This window comes from Bos javanicus, chromosome 1 (assembly GCF_032452875.1).
Source record: "Bos javanicus breed banteng chromosome 1, ARS-OSU_banteng_1.0, whole genome shotgun sequence".
In the NCBI taxonomy this organism is placed as follows: Eukaryota; Metazoa; Chordata; class Mammalia; order Artiodactyla; family Bovidae; genus Bos; species Bos javanicus.
In genome coordinates this window covers 101,546,094-101,567,301 of record NC_083868.1, presented here as the reverse complement: position 1 = coordinate 101,567,301, position 21,208 = coordinate 101,546,094, and the positions used below count along the sequence as shown (strand labels likewise).

The following is a 21,208-nucleotide window of genomic DNA, read 5'->3' as shown; positions in this document are numbered from 1 at the left end:
TTCTGCCATAAGGGTGGTGTCATCTGCATATCTGAGATTATTGATATTTCTCCCGGCAATCTTGATTCCAGCTTGTGCTTCCTCCAGCCCAGCATTTCTCATGATGTACTCTCATCATGTACATTTCTCATGATGTATATTGTCAACAGGATGACAATATACAGCCTTGACATATTCCTTTTCCTATTTGGAACCAGTCTGTTATTCCATGTCCAGTTTTAACTGATGCTTCTTGACCTGCATACATAGGATAGTCTATTTGGATAAATTCAGTGAAGGCTCTCCTCCTACACACACCTCCCTCGATCTTTTTCTTCTACTTTTGTCATGTTTCTTCCTGGTTCTCGGAGGACTCACAATGTAATTTTCCTGCTACACAATGGAACTGAGCTCGGCTGTATCTCATCCTCCCATCCAATCACTCAGTCAGCAAGCATCTAACCAGTGTAATGGTACTTGGCAAACAGTTCCCAGTTGGGAATCTAGAGATGGATCTGATAATATCAAGGCACTGGCAGTTAATTGCCATGGGAATTTGGATTTTTTCACCTTTCAGGGTAACCATAAAGAATTAAACTAGGCTAAGAAAATGTCTGGAAAATAAACCAGTCTTTTTGGGGCGGGTTTTATGTGGTGTGTACATGGTTACTTGTGTTAACATTCACTTCTCAAATCATTCTTTCACTCCTGCTGCTTTATTATCTCATCAGTTGGTGACTCTAATGATGAGATTTTGCATCAGGTATAAGACAGAGCAAGGCAAACTAAACTCACGGATAAAAGCTTCAGAATAAGTCAAGTGGTATTCTAGGTAAAATTCAAGAATGAAGCAGTTGGTTGTCCAAGGTAGGACAAAGTGGACCATGGTATCTTTTCTTATGACTGGGACTAATCATATAAGAAAATTTATAGGTATTCTACAAACATTGGTTATGTTTTATTCATTATTACTCTCATCAAGAGAACTTTTAAAGGGTCCTCAATGCTGTTGAACAGGCATCATTTAGTTGTTTTATAAATAAGAGTGTTCTACATCAAAATGACACTCAACTGATTCAGAAAAACATAATAGATCCTAGGAGAATGGCACCTGAAACCAAGATGGTGGTTATATAACAGAAAACCAGGATATTTGGCTATCTTATGTGTGGCTTTTTTATTCATCTCAAGATGAGGGAAGAAATATAAAATAAAATGTCCATTTATAGCACCACTGAAATGAATTAACTTGACATGTATAACAACTCTTTTTGATCAGCTGAAGTTGATAAAATACCATGATCTTTGACACACTGAGGACTGCAGATCTATATTTATTGGATCTAACTATAGAGATACTTCGGAGAAGGCAATGGCATCCCACTCCAGTACTCTTGCCTGGAAAAATCCCATGGATTGAGGAGCCTGGTGGGCCGCAGTCCATGGGGTCGCTAAGAGTCGGACAAAACTCAGCGACTTCACTTTCACTTTTCACTTTCATGCATTGGAGAAGGAAATGGCAACCCACTCCAGTGTTCTTGCCTGGAGAATCCCAGGGACAGCGGAGCCTGGTGGGCTGCCGTCTGTGGGGTCGCATAGAGTAGGACACGACTGAAGCGACTTAGCAGCAGCATAGAGATACTTATGACCAATGAATAATGAGATTTGCTTCTGCTGACAGTCTGCAGACTGATAGACTCACTTTATACTGAGTACTAGTTTTCAGTGCTTAATTAGCATAATCAACAACACTGCCCTGGGCTTCCCTGGTAGTTCAGTGGTAAAGAATCCACCTGCCAATGCAGGAGACACGGGCCTGATCCAGGAATAACTCACATGCCTAAGAGCAACTAAGCCTCTGTACCATGACTACTGAGCCTATGCTCCAGAGCCTGGGAACCACAACTACTGAGCCCCTGTCCCACAACTACTGAAGTGCATGTGCCCTAGAGCCTGTGTTCCACAGGAGAAGCCACGACAATGAGAAGCCTGGGCACTGCAAAGAAGAGTAGCCCCCATATGCCACAACTAGAGGAAAGCCTGCACAACAACCAAGACCCAGCACAGCCTGAAAAACAAATAAAATTGTAAAGAAAAAAGAAAAAAAGAAATGACAAGAAAAACAGCAAAACAAAACAAAAACAGTGCTGCTTTTTCCTGGGATTTAAAATCCCCTGACATCTCCCCTTTAATGAAAGACAATGAATTTATTCATGGGATGCATTCCCTTGTCATGAAAGTTAGTAAGTGCAAATATGTAATTTTTAATATTATTAAAACAATATAATTTATCTGAAAAAATATAATCATTTCTTTTTTGAAATTGAACAATTTCTTTACTAAAATCCTGATATATCTGGGTCCAGTCAAGGGATATTTCAGATAGTACATAGTTTTTGAATTACAGGAAGAGTAATTTACATGTGGACATGTTTGGGACAGTTGACGAGTGAGGAAGTGAGAAAGAAAAAAATTGAAGAAACAGGAGTATAATTTTAAGACTATAAGCATACACATCTTTAAAAAATTCAAAATACAAGTAATTATATTCTTTTACATTTTGTCTTTTGGTTGTGACATTTTGTTTCTATCATTAGGTAATTTCAAGTGACCAAGTCTCTTATTTTAAGATTCTCTTAAATAAATTCTCTTGCCTTCATATAAAAGAAAAACCAAAGAAGCCAATTACTTTGTTTGTTTTAATATATCATATTAACATTAAATGCATAAATTAATTAAAAGGAAATAATATTGTAAATCACAGTATGTAATGTTTCAAGACCTCCCACCCATTTTTTAAAAATATCTTTTATCAGTGGTAATAAAAATCAGTTGGAGATTGGAAACAACTCAGATACATTTTAGGGAAATACTTTCTTAAAGTTATTCAGGAAAGAGAGAGTTTGAAGCTGCAAACTGTTTTAATATGCATATAATTAATTGTCATACTTTATAATGTGAAATTTAATTAAACTTGTTCTAGCCATTTGGGTTTTGGAATGCTAGGTACAATACTAAGTGAAAGAAGAGAGGAATCGATTTTATCCTTTTGACATTTTTGTTTTATACATAATAGCTTTCTTACCAGGAGTGTAAGAGAGCCAATGATAGTTTTGCCTTGATCTACAGGAAAACGAACATTCTATAAAAGGTAAATCTATTAATTAGAGACCTGCACAGCTTTCTTTCTTGCTAGTGTAATCGTTAAATTGATTTTTCCAATCCATCATGTAATTGTTCCAGCGATGGAATCCTGCTTTCCATTCTCGTTCTACTTCATCAATATTTCCTGTAAAACACGGAGTGAGTTGTGTTAATCTACATTTCAATATCTGTTGGTTAATTAAAAAATAATTTTGATTTCAGATACCATTTTCTCCTAGCACACTGCACAGTGATCTTTTAATTCATTATTTATTATCAACTTCCTTCACTACATGAAAAAACTAATAAATTTTAAATATACTATATGAAATTGAAAATTATATATACATACAAGATGTATTCAACATAAAATGCAACACACATCAGTTTGTATATTATGTAAAATTATATTAAATATTTTTGCTATAGTTTCTGAGAAGATACATAAATATTGTTTTCTAGACTCCACTAAGCATAGCAAAAATCTCATTTAATACATATATTTTACATATCTAATTATATAGCAGAGTATTATTTCTGATGAAAATATTCATATATAAATATGTATTATTAATGCTTTAGGAGAACTGTGTAATTGGCATTCTACATAGATCTTACATTCTTTCTGTATGAATATATTTTCATTACACACAAAGCCTGGTCATTGAAAAGAGTTTATTAAAAATAGTGTAATATAGAAGTTTATTAACTGCTTTGAAAATTAGAAAGATGACCAAGAAAATCTCTGTTTTTCAGCAGTTTGCAAAGTGTATGTATGTGTCAGGGGAAAGGAGTGTTTCTACCAGAAATAATATGAGACAAGGAACCAAAAAGTGTTTGTGTAATACAAAAAAAACTTGAAATTTTGATTTATTTGAAGTGTATTATATTAAAGAATAAAGATTGTAAACAATAGAAGCTCTTAAATTACAGGCTTTTAAAAGCATATATTTAAGTTCCTAATATAAATAGATGTAATAAAGCCAGAAGATGGTTTATTCAAATCTATAGGTATTTAATATATTTGTAGTACTCTCATGGTTTAAGGTTTTAGGAGGTTTTGTCAAGAGATAGCACTGGTCATAGCAAACAACCTCTTCCAACAACACAAGAGAACACTCTACAAATGGACATCACCAGTCAATACCAAAATCAGATTGATTATTTTCTTTGTAGCCACAAATGGAGAAGCTCCACACAATCAGCAAAAACAAGACTGTGAGCTGACTGGGGCTTAGACCATGAACTCCTTATTACCAAATTAAGACTTAAATTGAAGAAAGTAGGGGAAACCACTAAACCATTAATTTCAGTTCAGTTCACTTCAGTTGTTCATTCGTGTCCGACTCTTTGCAACCCCATGAATTGCAGCACGCCAGGCCTCCCTGTCCATCACCAACTTCTGGAGTTCACTCAGACTCATGTCCATCGAGTCAGTGATGCCATCCAGCCATCTCATCCTCTGTTGTCCCCTTCTCCTCCTGCCCCCAATCCTTCCTAGCATCAGAGTCTTTTCCAATGAGTCAACTCTTTGCATGAGGTGGCCAAAGTACTGGAGTCTCAGCTTCAGCATCAGTCCTTCCAAAGAAATCCCAGGGCTGATCTCCTTCAGAATGCACTGGTTGGATCTCCTTGCAGTTCAAGGGACTCAAGAGTCTTCTCCAACACCACAGTTCAAAAGCATCAATTCTTCGGCACTCAGCTTTCTTCACAGTCCAACTCTCACATCCATACATGACCACTGGAAAAACCATACCCTTGACTAGACGGACCTTTGTTGGCAAAGTAATGTCTCTGCTTTTCAATATGCTATCTAGGTTGGTCATAACTTTTCTCCCAAGGAGTAAGTGTCTTTTAATTTCATGGCTGCAGTCACCATCTGCAGTGATTTTGGAGCCCCAAAAATAAAGTCTGACACTGTTTCCACTGTTTCCCCAACTATTTCCCGTGAAGTGATGGGACCATTCAGGTATGACTTAAATCAAATACCTTATGATTATATAGTGGAAGTGACAAAAAGATTCAAGGGATTAGATCTGATAGACAGAGTGCCTGAAGAACTATGGACAGAGGTTCATGACATTGTATAGGAGGCAGTGATCAAGACCATCCCCAAGAAAAAGAAATGCAAAAGGCTTTGTCTGAGGAAGGCTTACAAATAGGTGAGAAAAGTAGAGAAGTGAAAAGCAAAAGAGAAAAGGAAAGGTACACCCATTTGAAAGCAGAGTTCCAAAGAATAGCAAGGAGAGACAAGAAAGCCTTCCTCAGTGATCAATGCAAATAACTAGAGGAAAACAATAGAATGAGAAAGACTAGAAATCTTTTCAATAAAACTAGAGATACCAACAGAACATTTCATGCAAAGATAGGCACAAAAAAAGGACAGAAATGGTATGGACCTCAAAAAAGCAGAACATATTAAGAAAGGGTGGCAAGAATACACAGAAGAACTATATAAAAGTTATCTTCATGACCCAGATAACCATGGTGGTGTGATCACTCACCTAGAGCCAGACATCCTGGAATGTGAAGTCAAGTGGGCTTTAGAAAGCATCATTATGAGCAAAGCTAGTGAAGGTGATGGAATTCCAGTTGAGCTATTTCAAATCCTAAAAGATGATGCTATGAAAGGGCTATACTAAATATGTCAGCAAATTGGAAAACTCAGCAGTAGTCACAGGACTAGAAAAGGTCAGGTTTCATTCCAATCCCAAAGAAAGGCAATGCCAAAGAATGTTCAAACTATCACACAATTGCACTCTTCTCACATGCTACCAAAGTAATGCTCAAAATTCTCCAAGCCAGACTTCAACTGTATGTGAACTGTGATGTTCTGTCAGGATCTGCATTAGGCATTACTGACCAAATGGAGGCATGGCCCCAACCCCCTCTCCTCATCTTGCAGGCACGGCCCCGGGATGAAGGAGTTAGGCCTTGTGATTCTGATTTGTTTTTTCCTTTCTTCGGTTGATTTGGCTGGAAAGAATGTTAAGGTGCTTGAGAGAAGCATGAGAAAGCACAAAGCCTTCTGCAGTTGTGCCCGGAAAATAATCTATAAAATAACCGTTGACATTTGTTCAAGGATCTTTACAAAGAATGTCCCAGGATGAGCACATAGGCCGCAGCTTGAGGCCAGGGGAAGGACTGTTATCTGAGACCTGTTTGTGAGGGAAATATTTATGGCAAAAGAAGTTTGCTTAGTTTGGGTTTAGGAATAATTAAGAATAGCTAGAAGCCTTTTTAGGAGATAGTGATGTTAAGATGCTAGGGGCAAACAGGATTTAGAAAAATAAGAAATAAACTGAGGAATGTAGCATGAGTTACAATGTAATCACAAGTTAAGTATAGAACACATAAGAGAAAGTAGATAATAGATAGTAAAGCCGATTCTGAGAGAATCCCTGAAGCTGGAACTCTGTAGAACAACAATGATTTCTGGAGACAATAAATCTGGGTGGGGGAAATCTAAAAATGTCAAACCACTGACCTAATGCTTTTCTCAAAGTATAAAAGAAAACCTGAAGCTTGAAATAAACATGTAGTTCCACACTATGAGTCAGAGGCTATATCATCATCCGCCGACACTGCTCACCCCTTCAGGCTGATTCCCTGGCTGCCGGAGCTGGACTCCGGCAATATTCCAGATTTTCTAGCTGGATTTAGAAAAGGCAGAGGAACCAATATCAAATTGCCAACATCTTTTGGATCATTGAAAAAGCAAGAGAGTTCCAGAAAAACATCAACTTCTGCTTTATTGACTATACTAAAGACTTTGACTGTGTGTATCACAACAAACTGTGGAAAATTCTTAAAGAGATGGGAATACAAGACCACCTGACCTGCCTCCTGAGAAATCTGTATGCAAATCAAGAGGCAACAGTTAGAACTGGACATGGAACAACAGTCTGGTTCCAAATAGGGAAAGGAGTATGTCAAGATTGAATATTGTCATCTTGCTTATTTAACTTATATGCACATCATGAGAAATACCAGGCTGGATGAAGCACTAACTGGAATCAAGACTACCAGGAGAAATATCAATAACCTCAGATATGCAGATGACACTACCCTTAGAGCAGAAAGTGAAGAGTGACTAAAGAGCCTCTTGATGAAAGTGAAAGAGGAGAATTTAGAAGCTGGCTTAAAATTCAACATTCAGAAAACTAAGATCATGGCATCTGGATCTATGGCAAATAGATGGAGAAACAATGCAAACAGTGACAGACTTGATTTTCTTGGGCTCCAAAATCACTGCAGATGGTGACTGTAGCCATGAAAGGAAAAGATGCTTACTCCTTAGAAGAAAAGCTGTGACCAACCCAGACAGCATATTAAAAAGAGAAGATATTACTTTGCTGTCATAGGTCCATCCAGTCAAAGCTATGGTTTTCCAGTAGTCATGTATGGATGTGAGAATTGGACTATACAGAAAGCTGAGTGCAAAAGAATTGATGCTTTTGAACTGTGGTGTTGGAGAAGACCCTTGAGAGTCCCTTGAACTGCAAGGATATCCAACCAGTCCATCCTAAAGGAAATCAGTCCTGAACGTTCATTAGAAGGACTGATGCTGAAGCTGAAACTCCAATACTTTGGGCACCTGATATGAAGAACTGACTCATTGAAAAAGGCACTGATGCTGGAAAAGATTGACGGCAGGAGTAGAAGGGGACGACAGAGGATGAGATGGTTGGATGGCATCACCGACTCAATGGACATGAGTTTGAGCAAGCTCTAGCAGTTGGTGATGGACAGAGAAGCCTGGCGTACTGCAGTCCATGGGGTCACAAAGAGTTGGACATGACTGAGCGACTGAACTGAACTGAGTAAAGCTAGAAGATGGTTTATTTAAATCTATAGGTCTTTTATATATTTGTAGTTCTGTCACTTTTTAAGTCTTTAGGATGCTGAGCTACAGTCATTAAATTAAAAACAAAATTTTAAGTTATTTCAACTATTGTGAAAATAAAAACTGACAATTTTTATTATATACTTTCCAGTTAGGAATTTTTGAAATTAATTATAACTTTGTAAGGTGCTAATTAGGAGAAGAATGTTCATGTGATCTCATACTACATTATAATGTATACATAAAAATGTCTTCATATTATTAAAAATGGAGCACATTCAGTGATTTGTTTTTTGTTAAATGAAAATCAAAATATTTAATGTCATTAAGAGATTCCCCTGTAATTTAAGATATATTTAGGTTTGAAATGTTCACAGTGCTTGGACACTGGACAAATATTTGTGCATTTATATTTGAGTTTATAGGACAAAAATGTCCTATTTTTAGGTAAAATGCCTTTGAAAAGGTCAATGGCTATACTTTTTTTTTTAAGTGAATAAAAGAACTTTTCTAAAGAATCAAAAAACAGTAAATGTGGAAGAAACATATTAAATATCCTACCAAATGATTCACTCTTCTGTTCTTTTTTATGATAATTAAATGCTGTTTTAAAATTATTTACACAAAATAAGGTTAGAAACGACAAAACTTTTTCTATAACAAATAAATGACTGGTTTAGAAACGATAAAACTTTTGGTATAACAAATAAATGACTAGTAATTTAGCATTTAGATGATGAATTTTAATATTTATAGAAAAGGTCTTATATCTGATTTTCTTCATGGAATTATATAAAATCCATTGATTCATATAAAGATAAATTTATTTCTTCTTGTGTCATAATCAAATATCTATACAATTTACTTACTCAAAGTTTACTTTCTAATGTCAAAATGCTCTGTAAATCTGATTACATTTTCCCTTTAGAATTACTGAATATTGATTGAGACAATATAGTACAAAACATTTAATTATTTTCTAACAGAATCTAAAGCAACTGAATACACTCTAATGAAAAGACAAAAAAAAAAAAAAAAAAACCTTAGTCCTATGTCATAAATCGTAACCAAAATTAGAATTTTTTTTCTCCTCCCCTCCTTCTTTTTCCTCCCAAACTGGGATACTGTTATACTTAAGTGGCTATAGATTTATCATCATCATTGTGATGTAGTTCTATTTGTTTTGTAGTTAACAGGGTGCTGCATTGTGAAATAAAGAAAAGAACATCAGTATAGGCTTTGGAGTGACATGTGTTGAAATTCCAGTTGACCAATTATGATATTAGTATAAAAGAAACTAGCTTTTCAAATTAATTTTCCAACTGTAAATGGAGTTGGTAATCCCTATTTTGCAGTGTTGCCATGAGGGATAATTGAGATGATGTGTACATTTTGGAATTAAACTATATGCATCTTTGGGGAGCTCTGGAAATGAACTTGCTGCCTTTGTTACAAAAATTATTTCCTAACTTTGCTCTTTATTGAATCATTGTAGACCTAGATCAATACCAGTAATTTAATAACACACTGATACAACTTTTTCAGGATTTTTATGATCTTTGTTTTGCCCACATTTGTTTCATTTGGGGAAAAGTCAGCAGGCTTCCCTACAGAAAGAAGGATAATAATTAAACAATTGTTTGTCTTGTCAGTTAAAAAAGAGTGAGCTAAGTCTAACTAGCCAAGTCTGAGGAGTTAGGACAGAACATAAGAGAAGTTACTGTTATTGTTAATCAAGATGAAGGTAGAAGACATTAATTATATTGATACTGAATGGTACTGAACATTACAATAAAAAATAACATATTTCCTGTGCTTTAAGAGATCATAAAAATATCTTCTGTTCCCTTTACTTGCTTATCTTCCAGTTTTTCAATCAGTTATTAAAATTGCAAAGGGATTAATAATTCTTTATGGAGTAAATCATAAACAATAATTTCCCTGTTATAATTTGAGGTGTGTGGTGAGATAGAGTGAACTATGATAAACTTGTCAGGAAGATCTACTGGAGAAGGGAGAGGTTACCCACTCTGGTATTCTTGGACATCCCTGGTGTCTCAGCTGGTAAAGAATTTGTGTGCAATGGGGGAGACTTGGGTTTGATCTGTGGGTTGGAAAGGCTATTGTGGCCTGGAGAATTCCATGTGGAATGTATAGTCCATGGAGTCGCTAAGAGTTGGACACACTGAGCAACTTTCACTTTCATGATAACTCAGGCTGGGTTTTGTGAAGTCTCCATATGCTTTTACAGTGAGATAAATAGAACAGTTACTTTGATCATTAAATAACTCAAGTCTTAAGAGAAGACTCTACACATGGACATCACCAGATGGTCGACACCGAAATCAGATTGATTATATTCTTTGTAGCCAAAGATGGAGAAGCTCTATACAGTCAGCAAAAACAAGACCAGGAGTTGACTGTGGCTTGGATCATGAACTCCTTATCGCAAAATTCAGACTTAAACTGAAGAAAGTGGAGAAACCCACTAGACCATTCAGGTATGACCTAAATCAAATCCCTTATGATTATACAGTGGAAGTGAGAAATAGATTTAAGGGACTAGATCTGAGAGATAGAGTGCCTGATGAACTGTGGATGGAGGTACATGACATTATACAGGAGACAGGAATCAAGACCATCCATAAGAAAAAGAAATGCAAAAAAGCAAAATGGCTGTCTGAGGAGGGCTTACAAATAGCTGTGAAAAGAAGAGAAGTGAAAAGCAAAGGAGAAAATGAAAGATATACCCATTCGAATGCAGAGTTTCAAAAAATAGCAAGGAGAGATAAGAAAGCCTTCCTCAGCAATCAATGCAAAGAAATAGAGGAAAACAATAGAATGGGAAAGACTAGAGATCTCTACAAGAAAATTAGAGATACCAAGGGAACATTTCATGAAAATATGGGCTCAATAAAAGGCAGAAATGGTAGAGACCTAACAGAAGCAGAAGATATTAAGAAGAGGTGGCAAGAATACACAGAACTGTATAAAAAAGATCTTCATGACCCAGACAATCATTATGGTGTGATCACTCACCTAGAGCCAAACATCCTGGAATGTGAAGTCAAGTGGGCCTTAGAAAGCATCACTATGAACCAAGCTAGTGGAGGTGATGGAATTCCAGTTGAGCTATTCCAAATCCTGAAAGATGATGCTGTGAAAGTGCTGCACTCAATATGCCAACAAATTTGGAAAACTCAGCAGTGGCCACAGGACTGGAAAAAGTCAGTTTTCATTCCAATCCCAAAGAAAAGCAATGCCAAAGAATGCACAAACTACTGCACAGTTGCACTCATCTCACACACTACCAAGGTAATGCTCAAAATCCTCCAAGCCAGTCTTCAGCAATACGTGAACTGTGAACTTCCTGATGTTCAAGCTGGTTTTAAAAAAGGCAGAGGAACCAGAGATCAAACTGCCAATATCCACTGGATGATCGAAAAAGCAAGAGAGTTCTAGAAAAACATCTATTTCTGCTTTATTGACTATGCCAAAGCCTTTGCCTGTGTGGATCACAATAAACTGTGGAAAATTATGAAAGAGATGGGAATACCAGACCATCTGACCCACCTCTTGAGAAACCTGTATTTAGGTCAGGAAGCAACAGTTAAACTGAACACGAAAGAACAGACTAGTTCCAATTAGGTAAAGGAGTATGTCAAGACTGTATATTATAACCCTACTTATTTACCTTATATGCAGAGTACATCATGAGAAACACTGGGCTGGAGGAAGCACAATTGGAATCAAGAGTGCTGGGAGCAATATCAATAATCTCAGATAGGCAGATGACACCACCCTTATGACAGAAAGCGAAGAACTAAAGAGCATCTTGATGAAAGTGAAAGAGGAGAGTGAAAAAGTTGGCTTAAAGCTCAACATTCAGAAAACGAAGACCATGGCATCTGGTCCCATCACTTCATGCCAAATAGATGGGGAAACTGTGGAAACAGTGGTTGACTTTTTTTTCTAGGCTCCAAAATCACTGCAGATGATGACTGCAGCCATGAAATTAAAAGACGCTTGCTTTTGAAAGGAAAGTTATGACCAACCTAGACAGCATATTAAAAAGCAGAGACATTACTTTGTCAGCAAAGGTCTGTCTAGTCAAGACTATGCTTTTTCCAGTGGTCATGTATGAATGTGAGAGTTGGACTATAAAGAAGGCTGAGCGCAGAAGAATTGATGTCTTTAAACTGTGGTGTTGGAGAAGACTCTTGAGAGTCCCTTGTACTGCAGGGAGATCCAACCAGTCCATCCTAAAGGAGATCAGTTCTGGGTGTTCATTGGAAGGACTGATGTTAAAGCTGAAATTCCAATCCTTTGGCCACCTGATGAGAAGAGCTGACTCATTTGAAAAGACCCTAATGCTGGGAAAGATTGAGGACAGGAGGAGAAGGGGATGACAGAGGATGAGCTGGTTGGATGGCATCACCAATTTGATGGACATGGGTTTCGGTAGACTCCGGGAGTTGGTGATGGACAGGGAGGCCTGGCGTGATGCGGTTCATGGGGTTGCAAAGAGTTGGACACATCTGAGTGACTGAACTGAATTGAACTTGCTTTGTTTTGCTTTTAACAAGCCATGGAAAAGTCAAATATGGAAAATTGCTTGATATTTTTCCTTCAAACTACCTTTTCACTATACCATTTTTTTTTGCATTCTTGCTAACTAATTAGCCAGTAGCAGAATATGAGATTCCAATGTGACCAATCAGAATAATATCTCAGCTCTTAAATTTATATTAGTCTTCCTTAGTTGTATCAAGCAGTATTTCATGATTTATTCAAAGGCCAAAGGAGGAATAATTGGATCTGTTTTTTTTTTTAATCTGAGAAGATGCGAAGGTCAATTTTTTCCCTTTATATGAATTTACTTCCTCAATTTTATTGAAAAATATTGATATTTCATCAACATTGGGTCATTTCTCTACTTCCGTTTCTTGTGATTATGAAATATTGTAGTTATATTCTTAGCAACAAAAATCTGAATTTGTTAACAGTTGAAACAAATAGTGTATTTTATTTCTTGCAGGTACTTGCAATAAGACCATAGGTGTGTGCTGAAATATAGTCTGAAGTTAAGTGTTAGAATTTGTGTGTTAAAGAAATCTTAAGGATTATTTGTTTGAGCATATTTACTACTCAGATGTAAATAACTGCTCAGAAGGTACTTATGCTTATTGTACTTCCATTGTGAGTGAAGTAAACATTTCTCCTTTTAAGAAGTCCTGTTCAGTATTTATTTTTTGAAATCTTCCTTTGCTTATGAAGTTTACTTGCTTTTAAAAAACCAAAAGGAGTATTTCCATAAAAGCTTCAGCCTAAGCCATCTGAAGAACCCTATTTTCAGAATATTGAAGAGTAAAATGTTTAAAGTCTTATGACTTGAAAATTATAAAGTATGGTAAGAACATATCTTCTTAATATTTAAATCCCTCAACATTATTTGCTTGCTATTGCTAAGTCACTTCAGTCGTGTCCGACTCTGTGCGACCTCATAGACGGCAGCCCACCAGGCTTTCCCATCCCTGGGATTCTCCAGGCAAGAACACTGGAGTGGGTTGCCATTTCCTTCTCCAATGCATGAAAGTGAAAAGTGAAAGTGAAGTTGCTCAATCTTGTCTGACCTGGAGCGACCCCATGGACTGCAGCCTTCCAGGCTCCTCCATCCATGGGATTTTCCAGGCAAGAGTACTGGAGTGGGGTGCCATTGCCATCTCTGACATTATTTGCTTATAAAACTCAAAGACATGACATTTCAAACTAACTATGTTTATTTAAGTATAAATATTGTTATTACTAATGAATAATTTGTTGATATTATAACAATTACGTCATACATTTATTTTAAAATTTATTAAATATATTTCATAAAACTCCTTTTGGGTGATTATCTGAAAAAATAGTGATAAATATAAAATATGTTTTCAAGGCACATTGGAAGTATCCCAGAGTGAGATATGTATTTCCATACAGCTCAGTGTTCTTTTCATTAGGAAGTTTTTCAGCCCTGTGTAGGATAGAGCAGCATCTAGCCAAAAACATAGGAATTGATTTATTCAACTGCTTTATAGAAGTTGGGTATTTAGAGATAGAGATTTTGAAGTACATCTTCAAAATTTGCTGATATTGAAATTTTATTTTATACACAAATAAACTAAAGTAGGGGCTTCCCAGGTGGTGCTAGTGGTAAAGAGCCCACCAGCCAATGGAGGCTGGAGATTTAAGAGACACAGGTCTGATACGTAGTTTGGGAAGATCCCCTGGAGAAGGACATGGCAACCCACTTCAGTATTCTTGCCTGGAGAATCCCATGGACAGAGGAGCTTGGCAGGCTACATCCACAGGGTTGCAAGGAGTTGGACACAACTGAAACGACTTAGCACACACGCACACACACTGCAAAAGACCACATGTGCTTGAACCTGAACGACTAAGTTGATTTTATAATAAAGTAGTCATTTAAAAATTTCCCCTACTCTCAGCTTATTTTGCTTCAAATTATGATCCTCCCATTTCAAAATACTGATATTTTAAGTAAAGATTGAGACTATATAATCTGTGATATGTTAAATGGTACCTCTTCTAGTCTCCTGGCAGATTTTGCATGTTACCTCATTGCTATTCACACCCAGAGGACACAAGGGCAGCACTGTAGCTCTGCCAAGGGATGCAGAAGCCCATCTCTGCTGTATATTGTGTCACAGAACATTTAGGAGTACACAGAGAACTGGTCTATAAGTAATGCTTCCCAAACAGGTGGAGTCTGTAATTATAATTTTGGTGAGTAATGTCTGAGAAAATAAAAAATCATATTAAACAATCAAATACAACTCTGAAATGTCCTTATTTGCCTGAAACTAACCCTTAACCTCTCTAAAGAAACTAAAACAGCTACTATATAGTGATAGCTAAAATATAGCTTGAAAATTGTGGCATATTATGAGAAACAGAAGGGTAAAGTCTAAAGGAACTGGTTAAAAAAATAAATAAAGGAACTGGTTAGCAGTATGTCTAGTGGTTGAAAGTAAATTACTTTTATTTGAAAAATACAGAAAATAGACTTGAGGAGCCACATCAGTTATAAAGAGCTGGGCATTAAAAATACAAAACAAAACAAACAAACAACAATGGATTGTATATGTATGTCTTTTTTCTTAGAGAATATGCAATCACTCAAGTTGATTGTTTGAGCTTAGTTAAATATTTTACTCGTGAATTTTGAAATAAATGATGATCTGAACCATTTTCTTAGTATTTCCCTATATAAATCTAAGTAATCACTTTCTGAAGCATAGCTAACTAAATTACTACTTGTTTATTATGTTATATAATGTATGTCTCTGGTCTTAAATATTTCCAAGCTCAGAATATTTAGAAATATTTGGATAATGTTTTTAAATATATAAATGTTAGAGATTTTTTTCCCCTTAAAAATCAATCAATGTATTACTAAATTTGTTTTTGGCTCTTTTGGATTATCAATTGTATTTAGTTTTATACCAGTTCAATTTTTCAGTTTTATAAGTTGTTTATTTTATATATTTACTTTTTCAATTTCTATTAAATAATTCCACAAAAATTTGCTGAATAGAAAGATCACCCTATCTTAGTTCCAGTATTAGGTTTCATTTTCTTCTAGAGAAAATGTCTGGTTTTACTTTCTTTAAATAATGTACACAGTGGAATCAATTAACTGTAAATTTGCAGATGAACATTATCACCCTGCCCTGGATTGTGTAACATTTTCCTCTTTTACATAGCCCACAACTAATTATTTAACCAAATACTAACAAAACAAAAAAGTAATAAATACCTGTAATTTCCAAAACTTTGGGAAAAAATAGTGTCCAGAATCGGCATTGTTGAGCACGTAGTTTGGTATTTACTTTTGGTGACTCTGTATTTAAGGTGAAATACTTCTGTTCATTGCTTTTGAAGACAGGCCATCTTGTACTATTGTTCTGGGTCCCATTCGGATTTCTAAAAAAATAGAGAGGCATTATAGTTCTTTTGAAGTCACTGATAGATTAATATATATATATATGTGTGTGTGTGTGTGTGTGGGGGGGGGGTGTGGGTGTGGGTGTGTGTATACACACACACATATATAATGTTCTCAGAAATCAATAAGAGCTTCTAAAAAGTCAGAAAAATGTGGATTTGCTTGATAATATCAAGCATAAAAGAACTAGTTGAATGTTTTCAGTACCTTGAAGCACTATGTTAGTTAAAATTGTAGGAATTAAAATTTAAAGATGAAATTTTTACACATATTTATGCTTAACATATAGGAAGAAAAATATATTCTATTTTAAAATAATAATATTTTCTTTACATTTGAACATATATATCTAAATTTGGGACTGATTGCTTATTTCCTTGGTATGTAATAACTGTATTACTCTAGGTCTAACTTTTAAATTGTTCTTTCATTCATATAAATTTGTTCACTACTTAAAAATCCTTCAATAATTCCCCTGTGAGATCAGATAAAGATTAGTGAACATGCCACCCACATTTCCAAGCTTACTTTCGGGTATTCTCTTTGCAAGCCAGCCAACACGAATTAGGAACACTTTCTTAGTGATTTCTTTCTCTATTTCACCTCCTGTCTTTGCCTAGGTATTACTTTTGCCTGGAATTTGCTTTATTTCTTAACATCAGGTGTAAAAACCAATTCAGAACCTTTAGATACTGTTTTCATGCTGATGCTTCCCATATTTTCAATTGTGATTTTTAAATCAATAGTGCTTGACTCAATTTTTCAGAAATTTATAATTTTTGGTTCATTTATACCTTGTAGGATTCAATAATATATTATTGCCTAGGTCACACAAACAGAAACTCAAAGAATAAACATTCTGGAAGTGACTATCTGGATAGTTACTGGTGATTCTAAAGATTTTTCTTTAATATATTTGTATGCAACTTTTATGAGTCTGACACTGCTCTAGGCTTTAGAAATACAAATACATATGGAAAACATAGTTTCCCTCAGAGAATTACAAGAAAAGACATCCATGAAAACAAAGAACCAACAATATCTGGTAGCCTAAATCAAGCATAAACATGACTTGTTAGAAAAGGAAATTACCTAAAGAAATGCAATTTTACCTGAGGTAAGGAGAAAAAAAAAAAAAGAAACTGAACCAGAAAGAAAATTTTGGAAAACTAAAGAAAGGGAACTAAAACAAAATAGGTACAAAATTGTGTTCCTCCTAGTTAAAATAGCAATGAAAAATAAAAGTTATTTTCTTGGACTCTAAGAGGAGATTCTATTAGAATAATAGCTTTAAGATATTAGTGTTATAGCAATAAGCTCTGACAATCTAGGAAAATGGTTTAGACTTTAGTTTGTAGGCATTTAGGATTCTTGAGGGATTCTTGGCCTGACGGTTTAGTATAAACATAATAGTTTAGAATTACTAACCTAGAGGTGGTATCTAGAATAACAAAGAAACCTAGAAAGTAGTCACTGAGACTGATATCAAACAAACAAACAAAAAAAAAAAAGATTAAAGTGACAGGCAAATGCAGTTCATCCCTTTCTAACTTAAGCACAACCATATAAGAAAATCTCCAGCTGAACTTTTCTAAAAGTATACCACACAAAATTCTTCACCATTAATGACACAACTTCAATATATTATTGACAGAAACTTGGGAGTACTGATAGAACATATCTGCATCCATAGGCAAAGGAATTTTATTATCCCTGAACTACAATTTGGAGTGTCGTGAGTTATTTCATAGGACAAAGTTTGTTAAATGGACACTGGCAGTGCCATTAGTGCTTCGCTCTTGAAGTCAAGTACTAGTCAGCTCTTTTTTTTTTCTTGCCAAAAGCCTGTGAACCCCTAGAATTTGGAAAGAAAAGCAGGCATTCATCAGCATGGTTATCTGAGGCAGATTTTGCCATCAAGAACTTGTGTTGAATAAGTACCACAAGTTCCTATTTTATCACAGATGCAGACATATTCAACCATGAGTCAAGAGCTATAGAGATAAATAGCTTCGTGATGAACGGGTTGATTTTATGTAGGAACTGGATGATTTAATAAGAATTATTAAAAACCAGAGCTATTCAAGCTAAACCAATATCATAACAGGATTGAACCCTCTTGCTTTAGGGTATTATTTGAAAGAGGTCAGGAAGAAAATTTCTCCAGATCACAGATGGCACACTTGTCTAGGTGAATTATGTAGTCTTTTTCTTTTATTTTAAAGCTTTAGAAACTAACAAGTACAGCTGCTGGAGGCTGGATATTAAACCAGGAGAACCACTGGTGTGATTCGGTACAGCAATTCTTATGTTCCTAAATAGCCCACTTTCCTTCTAATTCTATTCTAATTAACTTATGGCAGCATTTTAACTGCACATTCATTTCTGGCTTCTGCAAATGGTGACTTAAACAGAGCTGACTTGTACTTGAGTTCAAGAGCGAAGCACTAATGGCACTGCCAGTGTTCATTTAACAAACTTTGTCCTATGAAATAACTCATGACATTCCAAATTGTAGTTTAGAGATAATAAAATTCCTTTGCCTATGGATGCAGATATTGTTTTCAAAAAGTGGTTGAAATAGCTATTGAAGTGATGAAACATTTTATTCTATAATTTGAAAAAACCTCCAAAGACTAAAACTTAACCAGAGAAACAATTCTCTTATTTGTATAAATTAAAAACTTTGTAAAATGCAATATATTTTCCAGGTACAAAATTCGGAAACACTGTGCTGTGCATGTTCAGTCCCTCAGCTGTGTCTGACTTTGTGACCCATGACCTGTAGCACACCAGACTCCTCTGTCCAAGGAATTTTCCCAGCAAGAATAATGAAGTGGGTTGCCATTTCCTCCTCCATCTTCCCAACCCAGGGACTGAATCCACATTTCTTGCATCTCCTGCATTGGCAGGCAGATGTTTTTACCACTGAGCCAACTGCGAAACCCTCTGAAACACTATATAATTTTCATTTCAAAATTATAAGATAAATGTAAACATCCTGACTTTGCTATTTAAAAAAAAAAATTTTATATTCCGATTACAAAATTAAGACCTCAAAGTGAAAATATGCAATACTTTTCATCATATAAAGAAATCTCTTCTCTTTTTGTTATCAGGTTTTTTTTCTAATATGTGTTATACAAAAGTAGTCTAAAGATCATTCATTGCACTTTTCCTCTAATGTAAGATTGAAAAGTTTTAAAACATGGTTTATTTAACCAAAAATGCAGAATATCATTTGAACAATTGTATTACAGAAAATTGCTTGCTTATCATGGGTATTGGAACATTTTCTATTCATTTTATGAATAGAATCTTTAAAAAGAAATTAACTGACTCAGGGTGCCTGGTATGAAGAGCTAGGATATACTCAACTTCATGTGTCAAATTTTCTTAGAAATACAAATTCCAATACTGCTTACCCAATCCTAACACAGGAATTAAGATTCCTTTAAGAATTCAGAGATGGTTATTTCTAACTAAGATATATGGTTCCTTTTTAAGCATTTATTTTATATTGGAGTGTAACCAATTAACAATGTTGCGATAGTTTCAGGTGAACACTGAATGGACTCAGTCATACGTATTCATGGATCCATTCTCCCTCAAACCCATCCAGGCTGCCACATAACACTGAGCAGAGTTCCTTGTGCTATACAGTTATTTTAAAGTGAATATATTTTAGTGTGCTTTACAATCTAGTAAAATGAAGTCATGATTAGTAGTTGTAAACTGAAAGGCCACCTGAAATATTCCTCAATCATAAGCAGGGCACGAGGATATACTATATAGTGGATAATATCTTATATGCAAATATTCATGGATTTATATTCTGTCGTGTCATGCTTAAATAACTATATTTCAATTTAAAGAATAGAAGGGTTATAAAAGAATCTGAATTTAGAGATTAAACCTATTCTTTCATTAAACAAATATCAATTGAGAGCATACTTTGTCAAACTTGTTTGAATCACAGAAGATTCAACAACAGCAAAAACAGAAAAAAATTCCTACCTCATATAGTTTTCATTCTTGAGAAAGATAGACAATAATGATAATAATAAAAGAAAAATATATAGTATGTTGGATAGTAATAGCTCCTAGAAATAATAAAGCGGAAAGTGGGGATGATAGGAAATCATGAGTATGTTAATTATGTGTGTGTGTGTGGAGGGCAGAGGTAGGGAGTGTATAATAAGGAATTTGATTGACTTTGTCCAAATTTCCTCGTGAGATAACCTCTAAGTCTTGGGATTTTGCACCATACCTGATAGTTTATACTAACAGGGTGATTCATGTTGTGCACATGATGGCTTTTGCTAATGCAATGACTCAGGGTGGGGCTGCACACACTGATAATCTTAGGGAAGGAACTGACCTCCCCTGAAAAACTAACCAGTGATTAGAGGGTTGGGACTTTGAGCCAACTGATATCAGCCTGAGCTCCAGGAAGAGGAAGGGCCTAAAGATTGAATTGAACCACTTGGCCAATAATTGACTGTGCCATGACTTTCTAATGTAACCCAAATAAAACTAAACCTCAAGGTCAGGTGAGTTTTCTGGGTTGGCAGTTCTCCATGTGCACATTACCACAATTGATGCCATGAAGATGAAGTGTCTCTGAGGATGTTGAAGATTTCTATCTGGAAGCTTGTTAGTTGTAGATCTTGCTCTCTGTATCTTTTACTTTGGTTCTGAACTATGTGCTCTTGCTATATCGTGTGTGTGTTACTCACTCAGTTGTGTCTAACTCTGTGACTCCACGGATTGTAGCTCACCAGTCTCCTCTGTCCATGGAATTCTCCAGAAAAGAATACTAGAGTTAGTTGCCTTGTCCTTCTCTAGGGGATCTTCATAACCCAGGTATTCCACATTACAGGCAGATTTTCTTTATCGTCTGAGCCACCAGGGAAGACCTTTGCTATATTAAAACTGTTATTTGTAATTTATGGCATTTTTATAAGTCCTATGAGTCATTCTAGTGAATTATCAAATCTGAGGGAATGCATGTGGACTCTGAACTCGCAAGTTAGATCTGAAATCTTGGGACACGTTGACAGTCTGAAGGGCTGTGCCTTAACCTTGACTTTGGAAGACTCTGGGTAGGGAAACTCTGCAATATTTGAAAACAAAGAAACTTAAGTGAAGAGTTGACAGAGGATAAGAGTGAGCCATGCAATTTATTTGAGGTAAGAGTATTTTAACAAAAGCAGAAAGCAAAGGCT

General features: G+C 35.6%; 1 protein-coding gene across 1 annotated transcript in view; it reads right to left on the bottom strand.

Annotated features, from left to right (window-relative positions):
- Positions 1 to 2,664: 2,664 nt before the first annotated feature.
- Positions 2,665 to 21,208, bottom strand: part of BCHE (butyrylcholinesterase) — a 77,148-nt gene continuing 58,604 nt past the window's right edge. The window contains exons 3-4 of the mRNA XM_061416876.1: positions 15,792 to 15,958; positions 2,665 to 3,268 (exon numbers count right to left, since the gene is read on the bottom strand). Coding sequence (XP_061272860.1) covers positions 3,144 to 3,268; positions 15,792 to 15,958 — 292 coding nt within the window. The 3' untranslated portion in view covers positions 2,665 to 3,143. The remainder of the gene's footprint in view (positions 3,269 to 15,791; positions 15,959 to 21,208) is intronic.